Genomic DNA, 11,656 nt, shown 5'->3' with positions numbered 1-11,656 from the left:
TCCAGATCCTGCTTGAAGACCTCCACTGAGAGTTGGAGGTCTTCTAAACTATCTAAAATAACTTTAACTCAACCATGTATCCCGAGTTGATCCAGGTATTGGTCAACACCCTCCTCAGGGGATTGTATAATCCAAAACTTAAATTTTTTTGAGAAAAATTCAGGAAAAGAAACTCACTAACTACCCAAATCAAGAAAATGAACTGTTTGGAGAAAGTGCCGTAAAGAAAACTACACTGCGCTAGAAAATCCAGAATGAACTTTGGGATGTAATTGATTGTACTAAAGGGAGTTGAACACATTTATGATGAATGTAAACTCTTATGCCAAAGGGGACTGCCCCCTAATTGGCTTTTTGTCAATGTGCCTAGCAAACATTGGTTTTGCTCTCTCTCTCTCTTCTATTTCCCTCTTATCTCCAACTATTTTTCTTCTTAGAAAGTGCAATATTGTATGCACCTTTAGCTAGAAGATCTTTAGAGGTATAAGCCTGTTATATTAAATGATTCATTGGGGAGACTAGTCTCTTAAAGAATCACAGGGGGGTTTGGGAAGATAGAATTAACTCTCTCCTTGCTTATTTTTAAGTTAATCAATCAAAAATGTAAGTACCCCTACTTAGTACCTTACCAGTCACTAAGTATGAGAGTTCACAAGTCACTTGCTAGAGTAGGTGACAACTCCAGAGGCCACACCCCCTCCCCTGGGCAGTACTAGACAAATTGAAAGACTGTGATTGCTTCCTGTAAAGTGGGGAAGGGACAGGAATTGACTGGAAAAAGGACTATAAAAAGTCCTGAACTTTCTGTCCAAGGGATTTCTCCTTTAAACTTCTTCTCCTTTGGAGTTTGTCTTTGGACACTCTGCATCAGTGAACTGGACCAAAGGAGGATTCTCTTTCTCTGGATCATGCATTGGCTTTCCGGGTGAGTAGCTGGCCTTCTTTTCCTGGCTTCTGGAGAGATTGGTTCTGGAGATTCCTGTCTAGGTTTTGGAGGAGGCTGTGTTGGTGGAACTCTAGCTAAAGACACCCCTGGACTTCTGGCCGAGGATTACCAGGAAATCCATGTGGGGACAAGGGACATGGGGAAGCCCCTGTAGGGCTGGGCCTCACTTAAACAGAGAAGGGCTAGTAGGCTTGTTAAAATATGTCTCTTTAGCTACATTTTCCCACTCTTACTCTTTCCACCTCTTTGTAAATAGAGCTGCTAAAAGTAATTTTGACTTAAGCTATAATATTTTTAAGTTGGTGACCACAGTATTTAAAATCCTGTTCACTCATAAATTCCTCTCCTAGCTATACATAAATCTGATAGCTAATGTGCTTCCTTCTAATTTGCTTATGATATCTCCTTTTATGTCTAATCATTTATTCATTTTGATCTTCTCTTAGTGAATGGTTTACAATCTGGGTCTATATCTAGTTTCTTCCAAACTACTTTACAGTTGTTATGAATAAAAATTGGAGATTTTATACTAAATTATAAATATTTATTTGTAAAGAGAAAGAAGTAGAGAAAGAAGAAAAATTTACCAGCCTAACTCAAAGTCTCCAGCCATGTGCTTCATCTTGACTTAGATTCCCAATAGGCCCAGCAAAGCACATGATCAGGCCAGACAAATTAAGGCCAGTCAAAAAGCAGGTTTGAGTTCAGAAAGGAATCCAAGCCCAAGAGACTGAGTTCCTGAATTACCAGCCCAGTGTGGTCTCTGCAGGGCCAGCTGTCTGCTATGTTAGAGATGGCTTACGAAGATAAGTTTGGGGTGTACCATCGAGAGATTCTTTCACAAGCCCAAAAAATTGCAGAGAGAAAATACCAGCTTGCTTCATGCACTGGCATTTTAAGCTCAGCCTAAATTCTTCCCTAAGATTTTCTAATTGCCCAGGGTTTCACTTTAGTCTCTACATGTTACCTCCCTTGCCTTCCACCCATCTCACCTACCATGATGGGAAATTAAGATACATGACTCTGTGACTCCTATTATGGAAGCTTCTGGGATCTGGTTGTCTCCTAGATATTTAATTCACACATAGTTTTCCTAGCAATTTTTTACCAAATAGTGATTTCTTATCCCAATAGTCTAGATCTATTTTTATCAAATACAAAGCTACTATGATCTTTTGCTACTGTTTGCTGTCTATCTGTTCTGTTCCACTGATTTACCTTTCTATTGCTTAGCCAGTACCAGATAGTTTTGATAATTGTGGTTTTATAATAATCCAACTTAAAGTCTGGTGCTGCTAGAACTCCTTCCTTTATATTTTTTTATTAATTCTTTTGATATTCTTTTTTTTTTTTTGCACTGAACGTGATGACTTTATTGATGGTACACAAGATAGGACTATGCTCCTCCCCCCACTACAGGGGTGCCTGGGGCAGGGATGTGAAGAGGGCATGGGATCCCCAGCACAGGGACATAGGTTATTATGGATGTGGGCTCCCCAGTGGTGGAACTACTCTTTTTTTGGCTGGGGATGAAGATCCATCATGGCTTTCCACTTTACTCCTTGGTGGCCATGTACTTCATGAGGTCTACTACACGGTGGCTGTAACCGTACTCGTTGTCATACCAAGAAATGAGCTTGACAAAATGGTCGTTGAGGGCAATGCCAGCGCCAGCTTCGAAGGTAGAAGAGTGGGTGTCGCTGTTAAAGTCACAGGATACTACTTGGTCCTCTGTGTAGCCCAAGATGCCCTTTAAGTTCCCCTCTGCAGCTTGCTTCACCACCTTCTTAATATCGTCATATTTGGCAGCTTTCTCCAGGCGGCAGGTCAGATCCACCACAGACACATTGGGAGTAGGAACACGGAAGGCCATGCCTGTGAGCTTCCCGTTCAGCTCAGGTATGACCTTGCCCACAGCCTTGGCGGCACCCGTGGAAGCAGGGATGATATTCTGGGCAGCCCCACGCCCATCCCGCCACAGCTTGCCAGAGGGGCCATCTACTGTCTTCTGGGTAGCAGTAATGGCATGGACTGTGGTCATGAGTCCTTCCACAATGCCAAAGTTGTCATGAATGACCTTGGCCAAGGGGGCCAAGCAGTTGGTAGTGCAGGAGGCGTTACTGACGATCTTGAGGGAATTGTCGTATTTCTCATGGTTCACCCCCATCACGAACATTGGGGCATCAGCAGAAGGGGCAAAGATAATGACTCGCTTGGCTCCACCCTTCAAGTGAGCCCCGGCCTTTTCCATGGTGGTAAAGACGCCAGTGGATTCCACAACGTACTCGGCTCCAGCATCTCCCCATTTAATGTTAGCGGGATCCCGCTCCTGGAAAATGGTAATGGGTTTTCCGTTGATCACCAGCTTTCCATTCTCTGCCTTTACAGTGCCCTTGAACTTGCCATGGGTGGAATCATACTGGAACATGTAAACCATGTAGGAGAGGTCAATGAAGGGGTCATTGATGGCCACAATTTCTATGTCTTTGCAGCTGAATGTTGCCCTGGTCACCAGGCGTCCAATACGGCCAAATCCGTTGACTCCGACCTTCACCATCTTGTCTAAAGGATGCGACTGCAGCAGAGGATTCTGGCAGGGAGCTTGGGTGTAGAGCTGAGCTCTTTTGATATTCTTGATCTTTTGTTCTTCTGAGGTCTGCTTCTTATAAAGATGTTCCCTGACATGTCATCTGTGCACTTGTGTGTGTGTGTGTGTGTGTGTGTGTGTGTGTGTGTGTGTGTTGGAGGGGAGGAGAAAGCTGAAAATTATGAATGGGAAAGGGTCTGAAATGACAGTGCAGAGAATAAAGATTCAGATCTGGAAGGGACCCTAACAACCACATAGCTTGACCCCTAACATTTTACTGATTAGGAAACTGAGGTTCAGAAAGGAGAGGACAATTAGTTGCTTTTTTAAAAAATTGAACTCAACAAGCATCAAACAAAATGAGGATCTCCTTATACAGAGTAGAACAGAAAGGTGATTATACATGAAACTGAAGGCCTTTATTATGTACATTTTATAAGTTCAAATAGCTTGTCTGTGATTCTTCCTAGCCTGTCCTCCGCATTTCAGAAAAGAGGCCTTAATGTCCCTTTTTACTTTGCTTTTGCAATCCTATCTCTATCCTCTTCCTCATCCCACCTTCCTCCATTGGAAAAGAAAAAAGAAAAACCAAGCCCTTGTGACAAATGTGTAGCCAATGTAAATAAATTCATTACCTGTGTTGGAAAAATTTATTTCTTATTCTACATCTTGAGTCCAGCACGTAGGATAAGAGACTCATTATAGTAGATCTGGGACCAAAAGAAACCTTAAAGTCCATTTAGTCCCAATTCCCTTATTTTGCCTTTCTGACATAAATGACTTATACAAAGTCATATAGGTAGCAAATGTGTTAGGATTTGAACTCAGATTCTTTTTGTACTTAAAGTTCAGTGCTCTTTCTTCTGTGCCAGGAAGGTCAGACTCCTGTTAAATAACATGACCAGGATTAGTATTCAGGGTTTCAGAGTTTTCCAAAACTTTTTAAAAATGGTTAGCTATACAAAGATGTCTTTATTGTACATTTCCATTTATTAAAAAAACAAACCTAGTCCTAAAGATATACTACTAAACAATATCATATGTAAATATCATATATATCCTGATACTAGGGCCAAGGAGAGGACCCAGCACAATCTTATTTTTTTAAAAAAACATTTCCTTCCATCTTGGATGGGTATCCGTTCCAAGGCAGAAGAGTGGTAAAGGTTAGGTAATTGAGATTAAGCAACTTTCCCAGAGTAAGTATCTGGAAGTATCTGAGACCAGATGTAGATCCAGAACCTCCTATATTCAGTTTTAGGACTCTATCCACTGAACCACCTAGCTGCTGCCTCCTCCCTGCCCCTAGCCCCAATAGAATCTTTATTGTCTTCTCTAGAATCACTGACAGCTGGAAGCCACGGCCTCAGATCAACCTAGTCTAACTCCTCATTTTAAAGAGGAGGAAACTGAGGCCCCAAGAGGGAAAATTCTTGTCCATGGGGTCATTCAGGGATTATTGGCAGAGCCAGGACCAAGAATCTAAGTGCCTTGAATCTCTTTTCATTAAGAATTAATATTTCTGGAGTCAGTCAAGGCTTACAAAGTACTTTCTACTAATTGTGAAATAGTGTAGATATCATTGCCCCCATTTTACAGATGAAGAAGCTGGGAGTCCGAGGTCAAGTGACTTGCCAGAGAGAATATACTGAAATCTCTCCTGATTCCAAATCATGAGCTTTGGTTCTTTCTTCAATGCCGCCTTCGCTTCAATGCAGCCAGTAGCCATTTCTTCTCTGCCCTGGATGTTGGCGGGAGTGGAGATGGGGCGAGTCACGGCGAACTGGCTGTGAGACTGTGGGAAGCATGAAGGAGTGTCGCTGCTAGAGCTGGTCCGGCTGCTGCTGCTGCGTGGATAATGCCAAGTAAGCCATCTGCTCCTCCCGCTCGCCCTCTGAGCCGCCATTTCAGCACCATGGCCAGGGGCACGACGGCAGTTTCTTGTTTTAAACCAGCTCAGGGAGCAGGCGATAGGTACCGCCGGACCTTTGGACCTTGGAGCTCAGTTACTTACCCTGAATGCCCAGAAGAGTAAAGAAGGCAGCGCTCTGAGCGACAGGGACTGGGCTCTAGGTCCAGATCAATTGCTCGTTTTGTCCCCGGCCTCCCTGAAGCTCCAAGTCTGCCTAGGAGCCATAGGCCGGGCGTCTTTTCGGCTTCCCTGCCGGGTTCGTCTCCAGGCCCAACGCCAAGCACAATTTCTCTTCCCCTCCTCCTCCAGAAGGAAAGTCGCTTTCAGGGCAAGTCCCTTTCCACAGCCTTTCCTTTCTAGGTAATCCCCAGAACTTGTCTAAACCCGAGAGTTTGCTTGGTGCCTCAGTCTCTCTAAAACTCCCTTCCACGAAATCATCAATCATTCTAGAGAGAAGCGTTTATTAGGAGGCAGTAGGATACAATAGCTAGCAAATGCTGGATCTGGAGTCAGAGCGAGATCTTGACTCGGCTTTGTGACCTTGAACAATTCACTTAGTCTTTCGGGACTTCAGTTTAAGAACACACTACCTAGTTCGCAGAATTTTTGGAAGAAAAGCGCGTAGTTAACCTTGTATCCCTATGGAAGCGTGACCTACTATTGTCTCATTTCACGCTTATTTATCCCCATTAGCCAGATGAGAAGATTAAGGCTTACGAACCCTGCGACCTGCCCTTGCTCCCAGAGCGATTGACTGCCGGGTGGCTGCAAGAAGGGCTGGAGGCTAGCTTGTGGGGTCGCGTGCGCCCCAGGGCTCCTGGAGCCCAGCTCCTCTTTGTCCCAGAATCATTTCCCCCCTCCCCCTCTAGCTGGCCGCCGGCGGACCTGGCGCCAATACATTAGCATTCCAATGGGCCTGCGGCTGCTTTGTCCTCCAGGCTGGGCTCCAGAAGGGGGGTGGATGGGTGGGATAGAGCCCCATAAATCTACCTGCATAAAACTCAGTTTCAAGAAGAGAGAAGACGGGGAGGAGGCACTGTACCACATTCAAGCTCTGCTTTTCTAAAAATTAGTCAGGGGAACACTCAAAGGTTTGGGAACTGGGACTGAGTAATGACCCAACCCAGGACTCCACTGCCCTGATGCACTGTGGGAGACACCTACTCCAGAATGGTGCCCAAGAGAGGGTTTTCCCCAGTCACATCACTGGGAACCAGCCAGGATGGGGCGTGCACGTGGGGCTGCTGTGTGTGGCTGTCGTCTGGGGTGGCCAGAGGGCCCAAGGAGGACAAGGGATAGCAATTCTTAAAGAGGCCCCATTTCTCAGATAGAGTTTGAGTTGGCAGGTCTGATTGGCCAGCTCAGAAATTTCTATGCCTGTGGCCTTTGGTCTGACACTACCTCCTGGGGAAGAAATCAAGGGAATTTCCAAACTATTATCTCAGCCCTGATTGTTTTCAATAGCTTTTTATAAGAGACAGCCTGGAGGAATGGAAAACGTACCAGCCTTGAGAGTCAGGATCCCAGGACTAACTCTCCACTCACCACTGCACGACAGGGGTAAAGCTCATCATCTCTCAGACTCACTTTTTCTGTCTGTAAAACAAAGGCTAAACATCCATGCACTACCTCATTTACATGCTTATTGTGGAGGAAATTTCTTTTAAACATGGAAGCAGTTTCCTCCTCAGTTTCCTAAATGGTATTGTCCTGGAACTCTCCAGGGAAAGGAATAAGGAAAGAGGGGTCTTATCTCTGGACTGTTGAAAGAGTAATGAGATCTGTTTAGATCTAGGAGAGACTTTGAAAGATCAACTAATCTATCATTGTACAGCTAAAACAACAACAAAAAACTGAGACCTGATAATAGGTCACCTGAGTTCCAATCCCAGTTCTGCTACCTGTCTAATATTAATTCCACAAGAATTTATTTAAGGCCTACTGAAACCAAATAAACCAAGGAGTTTGACAACAGGTCTCAGGAGCCACTTACAATCAACCACTCAATAAACACTTATTAAATTCCTACTAGGGGAAAGAGAATAACTAAACATATGGTGCCCACTAAGTGCTCAGAATATAAAGAAAGGTAATAGACAGTCCCTGCTCCCAAGGACCTCAAAATCTAATGGGAAGACAACAAGTGGACAACTATGTACAAACAAGTCATATGAAGGATTAGTTCAGAAATTATCAACATAGGGAAGGCACTAAAATTAAGGAGGAATCAGAAAAGGCTTCCTTTAGAATGTGGGATTTTAGCTGGTACTTGAAGGAAGTCAAAAAGACCAATTTGAAGAGGAAGAACATTTGGGGCATGGGAGGCAACAGTGAAAATGACTGGAATCAATTGATGGAGTGTTTTGTGTGAGGATCAGCAAGGAGACCAGTGTCAGTGGATTGAAAAATACAGGGGGTGAGGGTACAAGGTTTAAGAAGACTGCAAAAGTAGTAGGGTACCAGGTTGTGAAGGTCTTTGAATGCTAAACAAAGGATTTTATATTTGATGTTGGAGCTACTGGAGTTTATTGAGGTGGCATGGGATCCCCCCACAAAGAGCTTTGTTTATATTGGTTTTAAGTATTGATAGTTACTGTGGTTAGAAGTAAAAACATCTTCATATTGTTGTAAAAATAGTTCTGATCTCGGGGTCCTGGGGATCCCCCTATGGGTCCTCAACCATTGTAAATATACTATAATCTCTTTTACTTTCCTCTCTACTCCACCCCTTCCCAGAAGTGATAGCCTTGCAGCATTTGAGCAGTTAAGCACCCTCCTAGTTAGTTAAATTAAATAAGGGGGGAGGGGGCAGAAGGTCAACTTGTATTTATCAGATGAATAATGATTCCTTGATGAAAGATTCCTTGATGACTTCTACTCACCAGGGGAAAAGTGTAAAGTGTACACATCTCCCATTTAGGTTGCCAGTTTAAAGTACTCCTCTCTTCCATGCAAGTCTGTTTCTAAGAGACTTCAGAAGGCTAGAAGAGGGTACCCCGAAGAATTCTATCAGAGAACGCCTCCTCTCTCTAGTTCTGTTAGTGTTTAGGAGCTCTTCTTTCCCCCATTCAAGTAAAACTAGGCCACACACCTGCCTTTAGGCCTGGGGCTGCAGGTGGAAGCAAAAGTGGCCCTGACACCACACCTGAGCACAGCCAGCCACCACCAAGAAGTCATTAATCTTTTGTTTCCTGATTAAATCCCGAGGAATTAAACAACACCTCCCTTTATTCCCATGTTTGCCAGCCCCTCTTCCCTTCCAAATCTAGCTCTTGATTAAGGCAATCTATCTTCTCTCTGGTTAGTAGGTGACTTGAGGAGGAGGAGGAGGAGGTGGGGAGAGAAAAGAGAGGGAAGAGACCAGAGAAGAGAAACAGAGAAACAGAATATGTTCCCTTGATTACTCTCTCTCCCATATGGGAATATTCCAAATTAGACCCCAGAACACTGTGGGAACCTTTATTGTATAAATCCTCTCATTCCTCTTGGGGGTCTTCCTCTCTCCCTTCCCCCATCAGCTGACCTTGAGGTTTGAAAGTAGGTAGGGACAGGGGGAGGGGAGAGGCCTTCTTTTTAGACCTGAGGTTTGCTAGAGCACTGAAAAAAGTGCTGAATGTAGATTCAGAAGCCCCTATTTTAAATCCCATCTCTGTCACTTACTGCCTGAATCACTTTGAGCAAGTTACTTAAAAATGTAACTCTGAGTCTCAGTTTCCCCAACTGTAAAATAAGGGGGTTGAATCAGTTAATAACTAAACATTTATTAAATGCCTACTCTATGTTAGGCAATGTGCCAAGTGATAGCAAAGATGGCTGAAAAGGTCCCGTCTAATTCTAAGCCTATTATCCTATTTGAGGACATTCTAGTAGTTCAAGCTGAATGGTCCAGCCTCTCCCATTGCTTTCCAGTCAGGGAAACTGTGGCAGAAACCCCAACCTCCTCCTCTTAGACCTAAGCAGGAGGACAGGGGTTGTGAGTGTGTTGTAAAAAGAGCCCCTGGATTTGGCACCCAAGGATCTGGAAATATTAGAACAAACATTATCTAGTTAGATTCTTTCCTGATATTAATCCCAAGGGCTGACCATGAGATTTGAAATTGGAAGGGATTCTAAAATTCATCCAGTCTAACCCCCTTCATTTTCCAGGAAGTGACTATGAAGTCTAGAGTGAGGAGGTGATTTATCCTGTAATGAGAGGTAATCAATGGATCCAAGATTCAAAACTGCCTCCTCTTGCCCTCACATCACCTCGTCCTCTATGTGACCATGGGTAAGCCACTTCCTCTCTCTGGGGCTTAATTTCCTTATCTATAAAATGAAAGGGTTTACTTAGATGGCCCCTACAGTCCTCCAAGCTCTGGCATTTTGTGATTTTGTTGGTTTTAGGTCTGAAAGAAACAGGAGGCTAAATCAGTCGGGAAGTCGGAGGGGGAGGCTCCGGTTTTACTGAGAGAATTCTTACCCCGCCCATTTCTTGCAGATTATAGTCTCCTAGAGAGGAGTCCATCTTTGATATTAGCAAGCACTGATGTAAGCCCCTAGATCTAGTCCAGAGCAACGGTGGGGATGGAATGGCAAGTGGACCTGACTTCTGAGGAGAGGATACTACCTACCTCTGTATCGAATTGAAACTCTTCCCAAGTACCCTCACTCTTTTTCCATCTTCAACCCAAGGGATCCTGCAGCCCTGAGAAGCCTATGGTTTGTATAAGAAGTGCCCTCAAGGCCCTGGGTTCTCTCCACAAAACAGGCTGGGAAAACTTCTAGGACAGCGGTGGCAGAGCACTATCCCAGAGGCCCAACCTGCTTCCCTTCTTTCTCCCTTTATCCTTCTGCAGTTATGCTAAAACCCTTGTAACCTGGATTTTGGGGGGGGGTAGGGAGAAGGGGAGAGGGGTGTGTGTGTGTGTGAGTGTGTAAAATCTTGGCCTTGGAGTCTGAAGAAAGGGATTCCTATCTTAACTTTCTCATTTACTATTGTTACTGTAAGCAACTTCTCTGGGCTTTGATTTCCTTCTCTGGAAAAAGGTCCTCCGCAACTTTAAATGTACTCTTCTATAAATTACTGTTCTAATTGACTACAGAGACTCCTTGTTTAAGCATATTTCTGCTCCCCTCTAACTTTGGGTAGGGGTGGGGTCCTCTAAATGCCAAAAATCCTGGTTTGAGTCTCAACTCTGCTGACTGTGTGACCTTGAAAAGTCCTTTGCCCTGGAGGGGGTGAGTCTCCTTTTTTCATATGTCAAAGGAGGTGGGTGAACTTGGAAGGGAAAAAAATTATCTTGACTTTTTATAATCCTTGACAGAAATCTAGCATTTCCTTCGAGTATTTAAAAACATAGTCTTGAGAAGGGGTTCATGGGCTTCTTCAGATTACCCAAAGGGACTCTCATACGCAAAGATTAAGAATCCTTGCCTCTAGATGAGTTTTAAGGATCCTCCTAGCGACTCAAACCCTCGAATGGTGCCCACCCTCACCCCTGACCGTCGCTCAGTCAATTAGCTCCTACGCAGCCTCTTCCTTTATTTTATTGGCACCAAAAAGGCTTTCGCCAAGGTCAAAATAATCTTATTTACAAAATATATACTTTCCAGCTATGAAATATTAATAAATACAAAACGGAAAATTAATATAATTTACTGTCAGAGTACCAAAAAATAATTCCAAAAGATAAAAATCACGACCTGATTTTAAGAAGAGCTACTGTACGCTCCAGGTCCGGAACAGGGGTCCCGACCTCCATCACTCAGAATCGGGCAGCTGGAGGGGATAAGTCAGAACCGTGACCGCAAGTGCAGCCTTTTGGACCCAGAGCTCTATCGAATACAGACGTCACCACTGTTCCCATCGCCAGTGGCAGCTCCGGAAAGTGCTAGAGGAAAAGGTTGAGTCTTCTCCCGCGATTGAATAAGAGAGGAGCTGGGGACCGCGGAGCCGTTGAGTTTGGGGGTGGGGGCTTCAAGTAGGAAAGAAAGCAGCCCCAAGCGGAGGAAGGAAGCACTTGCAGAAATAGGCAGTCACGAAGAGAGATAGTGAAAGAAACTGAGACAGAGATGAAACTTGCAGAGACACACACACCAAGGAGATAACGAGGGGAGGGAAGAAAAAGGCTCAGCCCAGGCTGGAGGGAGGGAGGGAGAGAGAGAGAGAGAGAGAGAGAGAGAGAGAGAGAGAGAGAGAGAGAGAGAGAGACAGAGAGAGAGAGAAAGA

The 11,656-nt window shown here is 44.4% G+C and overlaps 1 protein-coding gene across 1 annotated transcript; it reads right to left on the bottom strand.

Annotated features, from left to right (window-relative positions):
• Positions 1 to 2,287: 2,287 nt before the first annotated feature.
• On the bottom strand, positions 2,288 to 3,537 carry LOC123236512 (glyceraldehyde-3-phosphate dehydrogenase-like). Its single transcript, XM_044662927.1, has one exon. The coding sequence runs from the start codon at positions 3,501 to 3,503 to the stop codon at positions 2,502 to 2,504; it is 1,002 nt and encodes a 333-aa protein (XP_044518862.1). The 5' UTR covers positions 3,504 to 3,537; the 3' UTR covers positions 2,288 to 2,501.
• Positions 3,538 to 11,656: the final 8,119 nt, after the last annotated feature.

Source organism: Gracilinanus agilis, chromosome 2, assembly GCF_016433145.1.
Source record: "Gracilinanus agilis isolate LMUSP501 chromosome 2, AgileGrace, whole genome shotgun sequence".
Classification (NCBI taxonomy): Eukaryota; Metazoa; Chordata; class Mammalia; order Didelphimorphia; family Didelphidae; genus Gracilinanus; species Gracilinanus agilis.
Note: the sequence above shows the minus strand (reverse complement) of the source record. Positions and strands in the feature narration are given on the sequence as shown.